The sequence below is a fragment of the Leptonotus elevatus genome, chromosome 17, assembly GCF_054856555.1.
Source record: "Leptonotus elevatus isolate MCC_2025b chromosome 17, RoL_Lele_1.0, whole genome shotgun sequence".
Classification (NCBI taxonomy): domain Eukaryota; kingdom Metazoa; phylum Chordata; class Actinopteri; order Syngnathiformes; family Syngnathidae; genus Leptonotus; species Leptonotus elevatus.
This window is the reverse complement of record NC_141255.1, coordinates 17,122,263-17,143,439: the sequence shown is the minus strand read 5'-3', so window position 1 is coordinate 17,143,439 and position 21,177 is coordinate 17,122,263. Positions and strand designations below refer to the sequence as shown.

At 40.1% G+C, this 21,177-nt stretch overlaps 2 protein-coding genes across 4 annotated transcripts in view; one reads left to right on the top strand and one right to left on the bottom strand.

The window, feature by feature from the left end:
• Positions 1-2,043, bottom strand: part of cerk (ceramide kinase) — a 32,732-nt gene extending 30,689 nt beyond the window's left edge. The window contains exon 1 of the mRNA XM_086060277.1: positions 1,831-2,043. Within this exon, the coding sequence (XP_085916403.1) occupies positions 1,831-1,972 (142 nt within the window). The 5' untranslated portion in view covers positions 1,973-2,043. The remainder of the gene's footprint in view (positions 1-1,830) is intronic.
• A 1,231-nt stretch (positions 2,044-3,274) lies between these two features.
• tbc1d22a (TBC1 domain family, member 22a) overlaps positions 3,275-21,177 on the top strand; it is an 88,447-nt gene continuing 70,544 nt past the window's right edge. For all 3 annotated transcript variants that reach the window (XM_086060320.1, XM_086060321.1, XM_086060322.1), the window contains exons 1-5: positions 3,275-3,473; positions 3,844-3,900; positions 5,043-5,226; positions 5,291-5,525; positions 10,065-10,244. In XM_086060320.1, the coding sequence (XP_085916446.1) occupies positions 3,412-3,473; positions 3,844-3,900; positions 5,043-5,226; positions 5,291-5,525; positions 10,065-10,244 (718 nt within the window). In that variant the 5' untranslated portion in view covers positions 3,275-3,411. The remainder of the gene's footprint in view (positions 3,474-3,843; positions 3,901-5,042; positions 5,227-5,290; positions 5,526-10,064; positions 10,245-21,177) is intronic.

Below are 21,177 nucleotides of genomic sequence, written 5' to 3'. Positions count from 1 at the left end.
GTCACAATGATCACCAGAAGACATTTTGATGTGACCAACTTGGAACATCGGTTTAATAAAAGGAAGTGTTTATGGCAAGATATAATAGGACGCTTGATACCACTTTGAAGAAGGTCAATGGCCAGGTTTAAAGTGAAGTGTGCCGACGATAAGTGCCCCGCTGGATACGCTACAATGATCTCAGACTGGGGAACTCGTTTACATGAGCAAATATTAGCCCCGGAGCTAATACCATGTCTGCTGTGATGGCGCGTGCCAAAAAATGTTTGAACAGAAGATCATTAATAACGACTTACATATCATTGATCACAAATTGCAATTTAATAATCGATTGCACAAAAAGTCGGATCGGGGAGACCGGGGCTAGTTGTATCACTTTTTATACTTTTGTATATTTCTTGGAATCAATACATCATATATAAACAAAATGTATACCAGATGAAAGGGCAAAGTCTAAGGTATATGTATTGTATTCATGTCATTTTCATACCTCGTGTCAGTGCAGAGTTATAAGTCATCAAATAGAGGGAGTGAACATGTGACATGTTGCCTCACCATTGGGTAAGTTGTCACACTATATCGGGTAAGATGTCACACTGGATTTTGCAACTAATAAAACAAAACAAAATTATCCTTATTTTGCTGTTTTTGTTGTTTTGGTTTGTTTTACAGCCAGATAAATTGTTTATCATTGATTTTGAAAATGTACCATAGTCATTGAGCAAACTTTAACATAAATAAAATATTATGAAATAGATTAAATTACTCAGGAACTGCTGGCATGTAGGTCATAGCTCTCAGCCTCAAATGCCTGTTGCCCTTTTTTGCTTCCCTTAAATTGGAAATTTGAGATTAAATTCAAATTTATTTTTTTTTAAAAAGGGGGAAAAAAAGCATTTCGGTTAATGGATGGATGGTTCATCATGAAACTTAAATCAGACCTGACGTGGGCATACTGTAGTTCCAACAACTGGAAAATCCATTTTTAAACTATGAAACAAACTAATTTCCTCACTCTTCAGACTCAACATATGAAGGGCAATTCTGGCATATGTAAACCGAGTTGTCAGAAGTGCAATTTTTATTGGCCCATTCTTTGCATATGTGACAACAAACCCGAAAATGACTGAGACAAGTTGCCCCTAACGACCATGTTGGCTAATACTTGCTCTAGTTTAAAGTTAGCTTAAAACAGAGCAATGACTGAGACATGACAAGATGCCTGAACCTCTCCTCTAACAAGTCCACATGATTTGCTGCTAGAATTTGTCAAGTATGATGCCTGTTTCAAAATGTATGAGGTTGAAATTTTTTACCTTGGCTCGTGCAAAACAGATAACTGGCAGCTCACAATGTGCTATTCTCTTCTCAGACAGTGCACAACCATTTATGCGAAGAAAACTAGTGTTCCCCTTTTTCGTTGGAGGAGAAAATTGCAATTATACAACTAGCCCCTATATATTATAGATATAGAGATAGATAGATACATAACCCCAAAAAAGAAAAACATAGTTTAATACAGAAGGACCAAATTGCCATAAATGGTGGTACAGTTCGTATAATGGATGCCGTCATGGGTTTGCTTATCCTGCCTCTGTTTTGCACGTAAATTATACAGTATAAACACACAACATGAACCTAATTTCCATAATTACTGATTATACATCTATGGGTACACTGTGACATAAACAGTAGAAGAATATGAAAAACTTGCTTATTCATGATTGTTGTCAGTTGTTTAAAAAATATATATATATATTCAAACTTTTTGTAGTTAAAAGACAGAAGCTGCTTTCATGTAATATGTTAATCCTCTGTGCATAGACTTACCTGTTGGGGAAGTGCTGCCAGAACTTATCCTCAAGTTCTTCCTAATGTCCTTCCATGTAAGAAAATCCCGATAAAGGGTCACCAGTACTTGCCCGTACTTGTGGAAAAGTTCCGACAACAGCACCATATACTGGTTATCCATTATTTGGTCAACTTCTGCAGCTGCCCCATAACAGACTGAGCTCACTCAGTACATTCGTTTTGTGTGTGTTGCCTCATGCTGTCAGGGGAACTCGTTTGGTGCAAAGATTTTGTATGAGTGAGAGGTGATTCGCACCAGTAAGAAAAAAAGTTTCTACAACTCATAGAGTGCAGTTTGTTGAGCCACTATAATAATATCATGAATGCATGTAAAATCCAGTTAGACATGAACTATAATGTGTTCTTCATTCTGTTGTGACCTGTTTTGTAGAATTAAACCACACCAGGAAAAGGGTCAGAGTGAGTAATCATTAGCTTGAGTTTGACAGCGAAACAAACACTACACATCAGCCCAATCAACTCTCATGAAGCCAAGGGAAAGAAGCACCTGCCACTAGGGGGCCCTGTTTTTGTTTCTTTTTCTTTTCTCTTTTTCATGACCTAGCAACCTCAGCCTGTGTATTGTTGTTATTGCAAGCCAGAGTCCCACTTGGAATATGAGACCCCTGAAAAAAGAAGAAGAAGGTCGCTCTGGGTCCTTAACAACATATTAAAAAAAAGACTCACCTAGTCCCATTCCTGTGAAATGACTTTTTGCATAGGACTAAAAAGATAAAACACTCTCGCGGTAATATAACACTTTTATGAAAAACAGAAGGAAAGAAAGTTATCTGCTAAAGTTTTTGTGACTGTTACATGCTTTTTTTTGAGCATACAGTTTGACTTGAACCTTTTTCGTGACTCAAAGCGGTCAGGAGCTTCCGTCTCTTTCCAGGCAAATCAGCTAAATAATAATGCGTGTCACAAGGGAAGCACCCCCTCCAGGCCACCAGACCAGAAAGCATGGTCAAATGAGCCCTGAGCATTTAAATTATTAAGTTAGTAGTGCTTTCATAAAATAGGTTGATTAGAATATTTCCAGATATATCGATGGACGAATGCTTGATTCATCTTGTGAGGGGAAAAAGTAATATTCACACATATATAATCATTAAGAATAACAACCAACAAAGTAAGTTAGTCTGCATTTACCAAAATAAAATACTGGTGTTTGTGTTTAAATATCACGATTTTTTTCAGACAATTGACAAATTAATATATTACATTAACTTAATTGAATTGCACGTTATTTGTGGTGCTGATGCTGGTGGTCTCCCATTTGATTGACGCCGCTTTTCGCTTTGTCAACAAAGCCACGACATTGAATAGTGACGTCACCCGCTCCTCAAGCTGATCTCACTTCTGATTGGCACGCGACGAGGAAATACCGCTGCAACCAATCACAGACGGGCTTACTCGCCGATGAACCAGTATCAACATGGCAGCGCTCTGAGTTTTGGAGGAAGCAACTTGGTGTAAATAAAGCCGAATTTGACGTTTTGCCAATAGCGACAGCGTCCGAACGTCTGTGTTTAGGACCGGTCTGACCCGAAGGAAAAAATGTCGAATGACGGAAACAAAAAGCAGTTCTGGAAAAGAAACGCGGCGAAGGTTCCCGGCAGGTGAGTGACGTTTTCCCCTAAGGAAGGCTAGATTAGCCTAGCAAGGCTAATTCACTCCGGAGTCTCACTGCTGAGATCCAGCCGCAAGGTTTCACTTCCAGTCCCTGGCAAGCTGTTAAATAGAACAGTCTCGACTTATCACGCTCCTTGTGCGTGCGCCACATTCGCTTCATAGCTGAAATTCTAGCCGGCTAAAGATGCGATGCTAATAGCGGCTATCGCAATCACAGACTTCTCTCATGACACCACAACACAAATGAGCTCTGATTTGACAATACAATTGTTGCACTGTACAAGTGATATCGCTTAGAGCAGCATGTGCATGGACGCCCTGACTGTTCATTCGGTGTCTCTCTGTCACTTTCCTCAGCATTCAGCATGTGTATGGCGCACAGCATCCACCTTTTGACCCACTTCTTCACGCTAAGTAAGTGCAACTTACTTTCTGTGCGTGTGCGTGTGCGTGTGCGTGGGGTGGGGAGGGGAGTGGTACTGCAATTGTCCTGCAGTTGTTTGGTATTGTCATACCTCTTCAAGGGCTTGTTGTGAAGAAGAAAAACGAGGAAGTGCCCTTACCTGAAAATCTAGTTGTGTTAAACTGTTGATAACTGGACTCGGTACCCGCCCATCCCTAATTTTGATTTAGTAAAACATTGAATATGTTGTTTCTTAATGATGTGCATTTTATGTCCAAACTTTTGGGCTATCCTGATTATTTAACGCATGCAATTAGTAGTAGTAGTATTTATTTATTTATTTATTTGTAAAGGTAAAAGGCTATGCAAAATTATAGTTATGTGCTTTGTGCATGTCACTTGTGGGATCTTTCTTTTAACGAGAGTTTCTCTGAGATTTTGTTTTCTTTAATTGGCAATTTTGGCATGCTCTCCATGACCCAAATAATATTAATACATCCAAACTTTATCTATTCATGTGTTTAGCACCTTTCAAGGGTACCAAGGATGAGAGGGGGGGAAAATGACATTTTAAGATTTGTTATTTTTGCATTTCTGGATTCAGTAAAATGAACTATGGAATGCAGCTGTCATTTTATTAGGGAATGATTAGTACCGATACCAGGTATCGGGCCAATGTTTCAATGTATCGGTACTAGCGACAGCTGCCAATCATTTACAGAAGCGAGAAAAATAGCAAAAAAACATTCATTTTCATGCAGTTGTAAGGAAACATTTTATATTATAATATATATGGGTCTTTCTTTAAAATGATCTGTCATTGCTTTTTGTGGGTGAAATTTTATGTATCAAAAGTAAAAGTGGTATCGGTGACTACTCGAGTTGAGTACTCCTATTGGGATCACTCTGAAAAAAAGTGGTATCAAACATCCCTACTTTTGTTTTTGTTGATTCAATTTGGATGAATGAAGGGGTGCACAATAAGAATCTTGACGTTGGTCCTAAGATGTGCTGCAAATTGTAGACAACCCCTAAAATGTTTAATAATTTCTTATATGAATAGTTTTAAACCAGAATATAGTGCAAACTATAATCCCACAACTACCTATGATCCCTCAAATATGTTTTTTCCCCCCCCTCCCCATTCGTCTAGTTTGATTAAAGCTGGCCAGAGGCCATCTCCCGCCACACCAGGCAAGCCCAAGAAGGCCACCACGTTCCAGGAGTTCGAAAGCATCACAAGCGATGCCTGGGACGTCGGGGACGATGACGACGAGCTGCTGGCCATGGCCGTGCAGAACCTCAACATCGAGGTCGTCATGGAGACCGCCAATAAGGTAACGATGGGATTCTTCGCTCACTAGCATGTGAAATGCCATACCTTGGCTATCCTCTGCGCAGGTGATTGAGAATCACAGCAAGTTGCAGGAGAGACAGAAGCTGGACGACCCCACGGAGTCGCCCCACCAGGACGACGACGCACAAGAGGAGGCGGCGGATGATTATGAGGAGGATGAGGAAGATGAGGACGGAGACTTGACCAGTCCAGAGGTTTCCTTCTCTTTCCAGGGCAGCATCGACACTGACGGTCGCCTGGTGAAGTCCCACAGTGAAGCTCCCATTGGATCACCGAAAGGTTAGTGGCGCTTAACTCCCTCTAAAGAAAAAAAAAAAGCCTGCCCGTTTTTCATGTGTCACTTATGTGGATGTTCTGTTACAGGTTTGACGCTTGAATTAAGCTCTCTGTGTTAAAAAGCCATAGATTAGCAAAAGGAACATCAAGCCAAATATGCAAATTCCTCATACTTAGGTTGAAGTCTTTACTACCAAAGCTGTCGACTGGTGTGATCTTTATATTCTCATTATTATGTAATCACTCTCAGTTGTAAGCGGGGAATTAGGGGCTATAGGGGAGAAAATCAGTGAAACTCTTGAGTTCTGCCTGTGAGGTGAGCAGCAAACATGCTATTAGATGATGCAAATGATTTCTGGCAGTGCATCATTAGAGAGAAGTGCCGGAGCAACTTGACGGCAGGCCAGAATTGAACTTCTCTGATGTTTGAAGTGTTCTCGGCAGCCCTCGTCTGCACTTGCATTTATTACATTAAAATGATTCGGAAGCGGGGAGCTTGTTGTTGGGGGGGAATCGATTACCACTCCGTAGACGTTTGTACAGTTGAACTTTAAAATTTGAATGTCTCTGGTAAGGGTTGAAATAAAATGTTCTGGAAAAATACTGGAAATCTTGTTAGGCTTTTGCTCAGTGAGGATCTCAAGGATCAACTCCACAGAAGTGTTTTGCTTTTTCTTTGGTTTTGTTGTTTGTGTTGTCATCACAGAATGATAGCAGTTTTTGCGAGAGTAACAGTGCAATAAGTACCAAAAATTTCACATTGGTGTGGCTGCTCTGTAAAATTCGATGACTATATCCACACATAAATTTGACATATTTCAGCAATGACTCTAAAATGCCACTAGCTGACAGTAATTCTCTGACCGATTTTGAATTATCCAATTGCGATTTTGCCTAATATTGCAATTGCGTTTTCATGTTTTTTTTTCTGGCTCAAATTGAGGCAGAGGTGATATCAGACTGACAATGATGGGTGACTATCGATACCATGTATCGCATCTGTGCAATACAGTCTTATTTTAAGGTATCGGTACTTGCGGCCATTATGGGCCGCCCTCCTTTTATAGACATTTTATTAGAAATTATATGAATACAAAGTTGCCATTAATTTTTGCCATTTTTTTAACTACTCATTAAAAAATTATCCACTAGTAGGTATTCAATTGTAAATATAGTTCAGCGTTGTTGTAAAACACTATTATGTTTATTGTATATACTATGTTTTTATGAATTTGGCAATGGCTGGAGCGCGCCACCTCTGCCTCGCAACCAGGAAATGGGAGTGTGCAAAATGGTTACTCCATTATCTTTTTCTGCGGTACGTTAAAGTAAAAAGAAAAAGAAAAAAGATAGCTGTTTCTTCTTCGATTGTTGCTTCAGGTCTTTCCGGTGCACTGCTGTTGGTTGATATAGCGTCTTCTTAATGGCGCAACACTGCAACTGCAGTTAAAATGCATTCCTGCTGAGCTCAATCAACACAGCTGGAGCGCTATGTTGAACGACATTAGTGGCTCAGGCTGGAGGTGGTGAGCAAATTAGGTGGAGGTGGCCAGGTGTACCCAGGTAAAACCCTGATTAATATGCAAAAAAAAAATTTCAAGGTCCCCATCCCATGTATTTCTTTTTTGACAAACACAAGCAATAAATTAATCTGTATCACAAGAAACACACATGAAGATTTTGGTTTTATACGTGAGGCTTATGCTAAAATAACGGCAAATGAACCATAAAATATTATGAAAGACAGTTAATTAATCAGCTTCAGTTAGTTGTCAACTTACTAAACATTTTGACTTGCAGTCTTTTAAGCATTCATTAACCAAATTCTACCAAACAAGTGTGGCATGAACCATAAGTCATAAAAAAAATAAAAAAAATTATGCAAAAAAATAAATAAACAAATTTAAAAAATCAGCAGCTTTATAAGAGACAGTAGACACTATATAATAAATTAAACATATTTCTAATAAATAATTACTGACTGAAATTACGTGCATTTTTTCTGCACCAAATTGCAGCCATTTTCATTTGAAAATTTGGTTCTACGACATTGCGATGTGGGTTTGAAGTCGATTAGCTGTTCAGCCCTAGTTGATGAAGAAAGTGACCTGTCACCTAAAAACTAGGGATGCACCAAAATGATTTTTTTTTTACAGAAACCGGAAACCGAAAATTATTATTTTAAAACATTTATTTAACACTGGCATTTTAACAAAGCACAGTATAAATTGAAATGTGTCCACACCTCAGACAATTTGGCTAATGGTAGCCTACATTAAACACCAAACGCGGGGTGAGCATTTTATGGCGGTGCGATTGCACTTTATAGTCAATGTACAGTAGTTTGCATGGATGTGTGTGTTGCGGTGCGGATGACGTGTTTTTATTTGGAGCGGAACACAGTGCGGCTCACTTAAAATCCGTACATTTACAGATTCACTGTTTAAAAATAAAAATACATTTATTCGCACGGCTTTGGGAACTGTCTGCACACACAGCGTGCTGTAGGGCTGGAGTCATCGGAAGATAGTGCTGAAGCGTTTACTTGTTTAAAACTGTTGATAGCAATAGTGCTAGCATGAGCTATAGTGTTTAGCACGGCCACTGGAATGCCAGTGAAAATTGGAAGCGCTAGAATGGTTTGAATCAAAGAAAAAAAGGAAGGCGCTGCAGGAGAATGGTGGCTCACCTGTAGTGCAGTACTTGGCAGTGCTCTCTTTTTTCGACCCTTTGAAATGCTGTACACTAGTTTACCAAGCGGACCCTCCTTCTCCGGTTTGCGGTGTTACTCACCTGGTGAAACGCCAGCGACACTCAAACAGATGCTTGCTTGCAGCATTTATTTATTTTTTGCTTGCGTCACCACATCCTATTTCGGCCATATTCTTTCGGCTTTAATTTTATTTCGTCTGAATACCGAAAATGCCTATTTTTGACATCCCTACTAAAAGCCTGAGTAATTGACACCCTCCATAAGAAATCTCTATAGTTGCAGTTATATATAGTTAAATATACCACAAAATAAGATTTCTAACAATGTAATAAAATTTCAAACTCATTTTACAACCTAATGCTTATAGATGATATAGTGCATCGTATCGTATTTCAGATAGATCATAATATTTGTAGACATGTAATTATTTCGGTGAATGCCTGGACAGGGGGGAAAAAAAGCGAATTTTTATATTTGTAATAACGCATGGAGGACAGAGTCAATGAGGTTTCCATATTTGTATACAGCACTACAACTTGTTACAAAAGTACAATTGAAAGAAAGTTATGATGGTATGTAACATGTAGAATCTGGCAGTCTGTTGGGTCGTCTGCCATCACTTTCATTGCAGTGTTATGATTACATAAACAGCCCGCTGCCCTCCGGCGCGTCTTCTCATCTCCTTGGAGACGGCGCAGCTCGGGCTTGCATGCGCCGTCAGATCGCACGGATATGCGCATATGTAAGACAAGTTATTTGACACCTTCAGGGAGAATGATGCAAAAAGTCACATTAGAGATGCAAACCTGAATAAATGAATGGCGGATGCGTTCAGCATGTGGGTAAACAGTACGCTGTGTTTATGTTTAACGGTGTCACTGAATTGAGCCTATTGATGTCACTCAGCACGTCTTTCTGTCCCTGTATCCCTGTTTGGGGTTACTCTATGGCACAATCACAACTCACCAGTTGTCTTTGTGTCTACATGTGAGTTGAGTCTTTTGGAGCGCATCTGGAACACGTGGGCTCCGGCAGACCGAATTAATGTTTCTCCCTGCTGCCGTGGTGGCTTCACACTTGAATCACGCACTTCTTGCTGCAACTCATTGGGGAGAAAAAAAAGAAGAAGAAAGAAAAAAACCTGCCACTAACACTAATTACAGTCATTTTCACCAGGCAACATGCTTGGAGCAAAACAACATGAAAAGAAAAATGGTCACATCGCTTTCAAAATGGAGGTTTGGATGGCATGCTGCAATGTAGTACATAATCTTGCCTTTGGCGCGTTCCTCTAATGTAAAATGGGTCATTCTTTTGATTAAAAACCCATCTAACGAGCCAGCTTGAAATGGCCCCCTCAAAAGGAACCTTTCATTCATATATTATCAAGTTGCATTCATTCATGATATACTTGTGTACTGCTTCGATACTGTATGTAAACTATTAATAGAATCAGTGCAACAAGCGTTCTGTCGTCCTCTTTTTGTGAAGCTGCAGGTCCTTTCATATTGTGAAGAGTACCAAAACTACTGGACCAATTCAGTGACTTGAGGGACAATTATCGTATAATAATTTAGAATTTCATATGTACCTGTGATTTAGATTTTTCAATTGGATCCCTACTATGGGTCCAGGCTTGAAATAAGTTATTCTGTGAACCAATAGTACTAAGTCCTGAATGTTTATGGTTTTGTGCATCAGTTTTTTTTCTCTCTCATTCACACACGCATCGCTTGTTTGCACTGTGACTTTTCATCCATCAGGCAAAATACATAGCTTGTGTGTTTTTCTGTAACCTCTTGATCCTCTTTATTTTCCTCTTGTGGCAGAAGCAGCAGGTGAGCAGGCAGCCCTCTACAGACAGCGCTCGCTGCCCCACCGGCCGATCATCCCACTCGTGGCGCGCATGGCCGACCAGAACACATCAGGCACTCCGGCCATGACGGAGAGGGAGGCGTCACGTCTGGATAAGTTCAAGCAGTTGTTGGCTGGCCCCAATACAGATCTTGGTAAGAGACAGTGAGACTTTACTTCCGATGTTTATTTTTTATTTTTTTAATAGTTGTCATGTTTTGACTTTTGTGGTCACAAATTTCCGTTCCTTTGCACCCGCTCTCAGCTGTAGTTTTTCCCGCTCACTTGCTCTGCCAGCTGTGCCACACTTTTAACGATGCGGGGGACAAGGCGGTGGGGGTAGGGTGGTTGGGGCAGTCACACAACCATCTGGAGGAGCAGATTAGGATGAGACCAAAAATACCAGCACCTACGAGAACAAATAAACGGGGCTTTGTTCCGACCAAACAATATGCGTCTGACTGTTGTCGAGCCAACTCAAGAGACTTCTTGTCTCCTGGCCATGTTACCCTCATGACCGGCTTCCCATCAGTCCAGTGCACTTGTTGCACCACATGTTATATACAAGTAAAATGCAAATCCTTAAATACTGAATACAGTGGTGCCTTGACTTTTGAGTTTGATTAGTTCTGTGACCACACTTGCAACTGTATCTAAAATCTACTTTCTCTATTGAAAGGGATGCAACTGCCATTAATTTGCTCCAGGCAAAAATATTTTTTTTTTGCAATGTACCGGTAATTATTTTTAATTTGAAAAAATTCTCCTCTCGTCATGTGCTGTATACATAATTCCGTACAATGTAATATAAAGAATTAATCAGTCATTGCAACTTTTTTTTTAGCTCAGGTGAAGTGAATACACGGGATACTTGATTGTGACTTGGATTCGATCACGGGGGTGAACACTGCCGGTTACACACTACAATAATACATAACTAGGCTTACTTAGCTACTTGATTTTTAGTATCGGTAAGTTAAAACACAAGAATGGGGACAAATCGTTAAGGATTCAGCACAAAAGAATACTTAAGTCTAACCAGACTGTTTTTCACAGTTTTTGTTCATTGTTCAATATATATTGTAATAAAAAAAAACAATTACATATAGGGGACAGTGGGAGTCAGTAATGCCAAAAAGTGTCTTTTACGTAAGGGAATTACAGGAATGCTTCTAACTAAAATATGTCCATATAGTTTAGGATGTTGTGCATCCCTGGGCGCAATCACTTTGGATCTTCAATAAACTGTTGGAGAAATATAGCTTTAAAAAAAATAAAAGTGGTTTTGTGGCACAACTTTCCCCCAGTGTGGGGTAGGTTGTGCCATTAGTCAGAATTCCTGCAGCCATTTTACGATCAGGGACGAGAAATGAGAAATTATATGAATACAAAGTATAAACTATAATCATTAAAAAGTCATCAACTCGTTCATATTCAATTGTAAATATAGTTCAGCGTTGTTGTAAAACACTTATGTTTATTGTATATACTGTGTTTCTATAACTTTGGCGATGGCTGTAGCGCGCCACCTCTGCCTCACAACCAGGAAATAAGCGTGTGCAACGGTTGCTCCATGATCTGTTTCTTCTTCGGTACATTAAAGTTTAAAAACGACCATGACCTCCCAGTCTCAGGGCGGACACTCTACCACAAGGCCACTGAGTTGGTTGCAAATGACAGATTTTTAATTCTTATACGTCACCGTTTCTAAAAGAGGAATTTTTTTCGGACTACTTAAAAAAAAAAAAAAAAGAAAAAAAAGATAATAATTTAGGGTATGCCCACTTCTCCAGGGACCACTACACCACTGCTTACATATAATATGCAAAGATTGATGACACATGAAGAAAACTGTAATAGTCGTTTTCGCAGAACATGAACAACATATGGCTGTGAGTAAGTAGGACTTTGCACAGTTTTTGTTAAATTATAAGTTGTTTAAAGGTTAAGCAGAAATATTGATGCTAGTTTGTTTAGCCTGTCTATGGCGGCTCACATTATGTGGTAGCATGAAGGCAGTTAAGTGGTTAGGTTATATCCACAATTTGTACATTTCGTTGTTTTATTAGTTTTACAGTCAACTTCAACTGGGAGAATAAATAGCATGAACCAGGCTTGAAACTTCTTAAGAAGTGTCCACTACCTGCCAAACTCACCAAATTTACAAGATGCGGTGCTAATAGTAGTAATGCTGCTTTCGAGGATGGACGGAAGTTGAATATATCAGTTGTTTTTTCCCAGTTCCGACCTGAAAGCGTTCGAGGCGAAAGTAAACAACCAAAATGGCAGATAGTGATAAATAGTTTTTCATTTGGTCCTCAAAACTAATTTTGACCTCCAGCAAACTTGTCTTCTCGCAATTTTGCTTCATTTATTGTTTTTATCTTATTTCATAAGCATTCCATACAGTTCAGTAGTTCACCGTATAATTTCATGCAGGGAGATAGCGGCATACTCGTCACGTACGTTGTCTTACGTCAAGTTATGTAGAATATCTATGAATGAAGAAAGCTATCTAGTTTTATACTCAAGTAAATTGTGTTTTATCATTCACGGTTTGTGTTTCCAAAGGGGTCGCCATTGTTGAGTGACGTCATTTGTAGTCCGACTTCGCAAGTGAAATTTCCGAGTTCAAAAGGGCGTTCCCGGACACACTTTCTGGTTTGAACTCGGAAAATTCCGACTTCCGACCATCCTCGAATGCAGCATAAGTCAGGGTATCACTGCACAAACTAACATCATCTTGTTTGCTTGTTGCTCAAAGCAAAGCGAGCGTTCTTCTATTGTGAGAATGGAGTACTATTGAACTACTCGCAAAATCTCCGCTCAAAGCTTCTTTGCCTTCATCACGTGTCCTTTGTGTCACGTCTTGAGTGGTTTCTGCGTGGCGCCTGGAGAGCACTCGAGAAAAAAGGAGAGCATGAAGGGAATTAGCGCTTAGCAACTAATGAGTCACACGCTTATGCTTAACATGCAAAGTGTCAGAAATACTTCAATGCAGAAATGACATGGTTTAATTAGCGCGGGCGCCTTTCTTTTGTGAGAATGCTGTTTGTCCTGATTTAGCTCAACTGCAACACGACCACGCGAGGCTGTACAGTATCGTCAAGGTTATCACTGTGTCATTGTGTTGAACACGAGTTCTGCCATTTTCGGTCTGGTCCCTCCAAACTGGCTTACTGCTTAGTCAACTGTGCACGGAGTGTAGCCCGAGCATCAGGTCCAGTGTCTTAAGACATTCGACCCTATTAGGACCTGTCAGGCATCATTGTCAGTCTACTTTTAGTTGAGGCTTCATGCTGTGATTACATGGCCAAGAATGTGAACTTCATTCACTTGCATGCAAGTTAGGGAGTGAGGATTTTTTTTTGGGCTGTGTATTGGATATATGGGAATGAGTACTATTGGGAAGATGGATGATGATACTATAAAGAGTTTAAAAGAAAAAGTGTTTAAATGTAAGTTGAAAAACTGTGATCTTGAGGTGAGCAAAGCAACAACAAAAAAAACGGACAAAAAAAGAACGTAAAATCGATCCTTTTAGTTGACAACATGACCTACTTACCATGCTGCCGTCTAATGTGTCCATAACAAACAGCTCATTGGGATGCAACATAAAGTAATAATGTTCAAAAGAAAAATAAACAAAAGTGAAATTGTATGTTGAATGTAACCTCACTTCACTCCTTCCTTCCTGTTGCATCTCTGAAAAAAAAAAAAGTGAAAAAAAAAAAGTAAAAAAAACTCACGAACATGTGTCCGCAGCAGGACCCCAAGGCTTCTACATTGCTAGCATGACAACAATATTCAAGAAGGAGTAGAGCCAAAGATCGTTTTTTAGTTTTTTGTTGGGGGGTGGGTGTACAATCCAAGAAACTGTAGTAGTCTCTTTTGTTAGATCCTCTCTGTTTCCCCAAGTGCCTCTGTGAGCAGATATGCACATCAGTAAATGAGTTGGACATGCATTCCATCTAAACAATCTCTGATTGGTTAGTTAGTTCACACCATAATAAATTAGGTAATAATAAAAAATATTTTTTTACAGGCATAAAGGGATTATTTTACCCAAAAAAACATCAAATAAATTATACTGTCAGGTAATTCAGACAGTTTTAGCATATACTATGATAGTGTTTTTTGTTTCTAAATGACTGCAGTCTACCTTTTAAAGGTTGGTCATTGTCTATGTACTAAAAGACACATAAGTTGACACTGAAAGTGAGGAGGATGACACCCCTTATGTGAAAGAGCAACTCAGCCAACTGTCCTTGAGCTTAAAGGTGGGCTGCAAGGATGATCAATCTGTCCGCTTCCTCTCTTGAACTGTGCAATTAATCGCAGACGGCACTTTTTTTTTCTTTTCCTGAGGACATGCTCCCTGGCGTGTCAGGGTTGCCTGTCTTTGGAGGCGCACATTCGGGTTTGTGTCCCTCTAAAACATTGTACCATCAACACACTTAAGCATAGTTGTGGTCTTCATGCCTCAAATAATATTATATATTGTAAAACCGCTAGTTTGACACTAATTCTATCTGCCTCATACATTCATAACACTGTCCTTTTCCCCTCTCTTCGCTCTCTTCATTGGTGACAGCAGTCTGCTTAGCATGTAAGGTCATGCGGAGGGTGATGACCTGCACGTTAGCAGAAGTGTGCTGATTGATGTCAGGTGGGTTGCGGCTAATTATTCCCGATGTCCTGAGGCGGCGGGCCTGTCTGCCGTGTGATACGGGCCACAGCGGCGTGTTCACTGAAGCGCAGGAAACTGGAGGGGGGGCAACCCAGACTGATCGGTCTCACTGTAATTGAACACTATACAGTCAGTGAACCCGTTCTAGTAAAAAATTCCGGGCTGTGTTAGTTAGTTAGTACTGATAACTGTCATGTTATGATTTGCCATCACCTTTGTTAGCAAAGTGGTTTTAGTGTGAATGTGGCAGTCATTAGGGAATCTGTTGCCAAGTGGCGATGGTTAAGTTCAGTGTGCCAGCTGAAGTGGTGCAATTTTGAGTTTCAAAATAAGAGCGTCATTTGTGTCAAAGTGTTGTGACTGACAGCTGAGTTTACTCAGATAATTTAGTTGTGTTGTACAGAAAACATGTTTATACTTTTTGGTTCTTTCAGAGTTGAAGGCAGTTTTTGCTGGATGGCAAAAATGCTGCTGTTGCCATGGTGATGGTCATCCTCATCCCTCCATTCTCAATTTTTCCTAACTTTTCTGCGTCCGTCTGCATCAGGTCCTCTTCTCGTTTGTTTTGTGTTTTTCTCTGCTTTCTCTGCTGCGGTCATTACAGTAGAAAGCTCCCACGCACAATCACCCCTAATGGCATACAAGAACGTACATCGGTGGAGAAAGTGCCACGTATCAATTAAAGAAAAAAAAGTCAACGTGAACCTTTTCTTCATTCTTTGCTGGCTGCCGGTGTGTGCCTACACTCTGTTGGGGGTGCTGCGGCGCTTTTCTTCTATTTTCTTTTCTCACATTGTGATTTGATTGGAAGCTTTACTGCAGTGACACTGGCTAAAAGACCAGTTCTCGTCTTTGCTTCTGCTGTATGATGCAGTCACAGCATCAACACGGCTTCCATGCCAAAATGGTGATGTAACTCTGTTTAATGCGGTGCTGATAATGCTCGCCTTTGTCTTTTTAGTCGCGTCTGGCACTGTAAAAAGTGCACAAGCCTGAATGCAGCGTTCTACTTCCATGCATCAATTTGATTAAAGAAAGATGAAAGCTTAATGGACTGCATGCAAAAGGAAATTACAGAGATGATTTTGCCTCTTATTTCTCCAACAATTTGAATAGCCATATTTAATATGGTGTGGTCCTCACATACCATTCATAGTTGGGCTGAACAATTGATCACATTCAAATCAATTTAAAAACACACACAAAAATCGGTAAGGCTTAAAACATGTTTTTATTTTATTTATTTGTATAGTGTCTTGGTGGGTTGAGTGCTTAAGAAATGTACTCCTCATGTTCACATATAATTTTATGAAACTTGGAAGTGATAAAGCCACACAATTGTTTGCATAATTGTTTTAATCTGATTTATGACTTACTGATTTATGTTTACACCACTCTTACATAATTTTTTTTTGTCGTAGTGAACCCTTAATCCAAGTCAGTGTCAAATAAAGTCACAATTCTAGCAATAAATCAACTGTCTTTTATATTAATTTATGATTCACTGGCCTTTATTTTAGCCTAAGTCTAAATTAGAAAACCAATATATCGTCGCTGTCCTGTTAAAAAACACTTATGTCCATTTTTGTAATTTTTTCACATTTTTACATTTAGGGGGTGAAACTGAATGCAGACATTCTAAAATCGTAAAAAAAAATGTCCATAAGTGTTTCTCACAGGACAGCGACAATATAAATGTGCTATTGTTTATTGTAAAACTGATTTATTTATTGCTTGTTAAAAAAATAGATGTAGGAGGACCTTGAAAAAAATAATCACATATTAAATCACAATTGCAATATTGAAAAAAAAAAATCACAATTAGATTATTTTTCTAAATTGTTCAGCCCTCATAGACAAGCCTTCATATGCCTGGAATATTATTGTGCCAATTGCCAAATAAATAGCAAACAAATATATTACATGGGCTTATTAAACAATTTGATCTTAATTTAAATGAATTATTCAATCTTTTTTTTTGTATCAAATTATTAGGTTATGTTTAATCCACAGTCACTGCAATCAGCACATTGGTTGTTTGTCTGTGGTTGTAATTCTGCGTGTATTGTTGTTGAATGGTTCTCACTCATGAATTGTGTAATTTGATCAGGCTTTTTCATTGTCAGAGAATCTGCCACAATTTGCGAGCGGGTCTCTGGCTTGTACTCATATTTGCACGCCGGATGTTCATTAGCTCCTGATTTCACTCAGCATATTATTCATTACGTGTTTTACTCTTCAGCTGCCACACACAATATAATTGTAGTGTGAAGTGAACATCACAGAATTTATAAAGTGACATTTTCAATAAACCTCATCGTCGTTGTTCATATATTGGGATGTGTCAACTAAAAACAAGGCTAACACACACCTTCATGCACAATTGTATGCTTCTTGTATGGCCAATGTCCCCTTCCCGCCATCTGTGCTATCAATCAGGTTGGCTGAGCAGGTATAATCGGGTTGGGGGGGTCTTTTAACAAGAGTCTTGTTAGTTTACGAGCCTTCTGCTCCCTGGCGGCTGTGCGGCGTCATTTTTAGATGAGTTAGATCGTCCAAGAATCTCGCTGTATTGAAGGTTTATAGGAGAGCATCTTAAATTTTTTAATACACTGCATGATAAAGATGTCACTTCTATTAGCGTTGTTTTTTTTACCTCTCAGAACAGTGTCAAATGGCACAAAGGAACAATGGATGACATTCACCTACTTTTCTTTTTCAAGAGGTGCTTCAGATGACACCATTGGGTCATATTGCAATTGTATATAACAGCACAAATGCTTATTATTATATCCCATTGTGAGAAATTTCAAGTCAAACTTATTTGGTGAGGGGTTTGGTCCTGGCTAAGGATTTTTGGTTTTCAGAAGGCCATCAATTTGCTTGACTTTTTTTTTGTGTAGATGACATTTAACTGTCCAAATGTTCAAGCTGGACCTGTGTGACAAATTTCAAGTCAGTCAAATTTGCTTGCTGTAGGTTTGGTCCCAGTCAGATATTTAAAGCTGAATAACACCGCCCCCATCTCGTAAGATGTGATGTTCTGAGGTTTTCCTGTAGATGACAGACATCAAACGAGACTTGTGTGATCATACAAGGCAGTGAGCAGTAAAAACAAACAAAAAAACAAACAAACAAAAACCTTTCAGTCCGCCAAACCTTTTGGGTGAGAGGTTTTGCCCTAGCTAACCTTCTGGCTTTTTAAAAGCAATCTGGCAAAGCTCCGCTATCCAAAGATTTGGAAGACATTAAGCTTGAGATTCAGGTCCACAATAGCAGATAAACACACTCATTTAAAATAAGGAAAAATACTTTTTTTCATGCTTACTTTTTAAGGTATGTGGTTTTCTATTCTAGATTTCTTTTAAACAGGTGTGTGCAATACTCACACTAGTGTGCCAAAACCTTGCTTTGCCTCAATAATCCCGCTCCATCTGAATGATGCCTGAATAGTGCATGGCTCCGGCCCGCCAACCACCTCACCTCCTGCAGCCGTCAAACGTCCTGCTCAGCCAGAGCTGACTGACAGCTCTTCTTACGTCCTCGCTGACGTCCACTCTTCTGACTGGACCGACGCGTGTTGTTTTTGCACCAGTCACACAAGCGTGCGCACAGGCAGGCTAGTACGCGGACTGACAGGACGAGTAGACGTGGAAGTGGTGCAATCTTAGTGAACATGCAATCACCTGCACTTGCAAGTTTAGGCTGGAAGGATAACCACTGCTGCTGAAATGGTCCACATTCAGGTCATTCCCTTTTAGGAAGTACCTAAAACATACAGTCACCCCCCTTAATTGCGGGAGATACAGTGCATCCCAGACCCGCTTGCAATAGGTAAATATCAGAGATATAGAGAGTCGGACCTGACCAATCGGAATTTTTTGTTATTTTTTGGCTGAGGCTGATTCTGATGTTTGGCAAAAATAAAAACCGATTAATTGGCCAATTAATGGGGGGAAAAACTGAATACGTTTTTTGGTCCCTAAACATGAATTATAATTCGATATCAATTATAGGCAGCACATTTAACCGTATGACAATATTTTGTTCTTTTTGTATTTAAATTATGGCTTCTAAGTGTATTGAGACTGTTAGATAGATTTTCGCAACAGATTAAGTAGCAGGTTGGTGAAGGGTAGGATAGCATAGCAGGGGACCACAGTGTATGTAAATGACTCATCTGGACAGGAGAAGCTAATAGAACAGTTTCCTTTCGCGCTCATGTAAGTACACTTGAGATGCCTTTTAATCGTGTGTCCCAACCTCGTTTACCTTACTGGAGCCGCTGTCAACAAAAGCAAAAAGCCTCCAATCGTGTGTACTTGTCTATGTAACCTTCCTCCCACCCCTTCTTCCAAAGCTGTAATCATTTTGCGTGTCGAGGCATTTTAATGAAACACAAATTTGACTTTTTGCGATATATTTTCCCTGCTTCTTGAATGATGCGGGCATCAGTGTGCAGTCATGGTGCCTCTGAGGTTTCCGTACCGGAGCAGCTGTTGTTGGTGTTCAACAGAAGGAACATGGTGTCCTAATCACCCCCTTGTGGTCTACATTTTAACGCAATAGAGCAAGAAAAGGTGCGCCACTGTAAGGTCATGTATAAATGGAGACCAGTCAAACGGGTTGGTACATACGCTATATTTTACTTTTTTTTATTTTTTTTTTATGCACTGAGTTGACCAAGCCTCTAGGGTGCGTGCCTGCCGGCATGATAAACATCCAGCATCCTGATCACACTAATTCAAATGCGTGTATACAATAATGTGATGTTTTATCGGTCCCACCAGGGACATTCGTCTTTGACGTCCTCCCCCACTTGCTAATGTATACTTTGAAATGATTGTCTGCGGGCTAAATTGCCTGTAAAGTATGCGTTTGCTGCCCCTGCATTTATTTCTGTAGAGACCGCTTAACAAGGCGCCTTCAAAATTGCAATTAGTGGAGTTTTTGCGTTCCGACACAAATTAGGACGTGTAGAAAAAAGCGGGTTGTGGACTGACAAATTTTGTCCGCCGCATTACATTGTTAACTTTGCTCATCTAAGCCGACAAGGGCAGCTAGTCCCAACCGCCGCCTCCGGGACAGTTGCAAAAACTTTTCACCCACGACAACAGATTCATTTTCAAAATGGCATGAAATGTCTTTAATGTATTCCAGCGGTAGCCAGGGCATGGCTGTCTCATTCATAATGCACAAGAGGCACCCTCAGAGAGTCGGACGTGTGGTCGGAGAGATGAGTTAGCCTGGCGCTTATAAAACGACATCTGCAATTTAGCCTGTATGTCCTGTACGTCTCTGCCTACTGGGAAATGGAATTGTACTCTTCTCAAATAATTTCTGTCGAGCAGGCGACCAGATGAGTGCTGCATATTGAAATGATTTTCCTAATATGTATATTGGATTGCAAATGATCTCATGTGGATGCTGTCTCATCTGTCTCTCATATAAACATTCACAACATCACAGTGTGGGTTTATAAGTTGACTGGGCTCACTGTGATTTGGATGCAGCATTGATCCAACACCCCATTGGAGAGTGTTTGTCAGGATAGCGATTTTGCCGGCGTAGAGGCTGTGTTTGCAATTTTCTCGCGCATGATGCATGGCTCTTAATGGGCATCCACTGCCAAGTAAATATTCGTGTTTATTTCACCTGCTTCCCGTTCACGCTCAAATTCTCCCATCATCCAAGACAGGGCATACTCTTGGTGCGATCACCGTAGCATCAGGATGTACCATTAACCAACTCCACCCTCCTCCTTTGGTTAGATTAATGCCAGGTGTGAGAAATATAACATAGTTTAATTAAGCCCGAGTCCACAAGATTCATGGACTCATTTCGTTGTCTGACAGTGCAAATGAAGGTTCAAAGGGTGCACGCCAAGACAAGGGGACATCCTTGACTAGCTTTTAAAAGAATAATGAATGCAGAACTGCTTGTAGGATAACAATTTCACCCTTAATGACTTCGGCTTGGGCGAAAACGCTACATAACTTCCCTGTGGCTGTCCCCCTTCCACATAAAGGCAGATGTCATTGGCGGCAGACTAATGATGCATTCAAAGAACACATTTGTGAGCCGGAGTCAAATATTCTTTATTCCAAATTCTCATAACGGGAAGCCACTGAGTTGGTTATGCATTTTTTTTGTCTCAAACCGAACTCTTCTCATCCTTGTGATTTCAAAAAAGTCGTACATGTGTGATTTTTCATTCAGCAACAAACGTACCTCAGGGACCTTGGCGGAGGGGGTGGAGGGGGGGGGGGTGCAAGCTTGTTTCTTTATCAGTATGATGGACCGCACAATATAAGTTCCCGTTATCTTCCCCCACCCGAAGAGAAAGAGTCTTGGGATCAAAATCCATGGGAAACCTCCATTAGCGCTCCATATTCTCA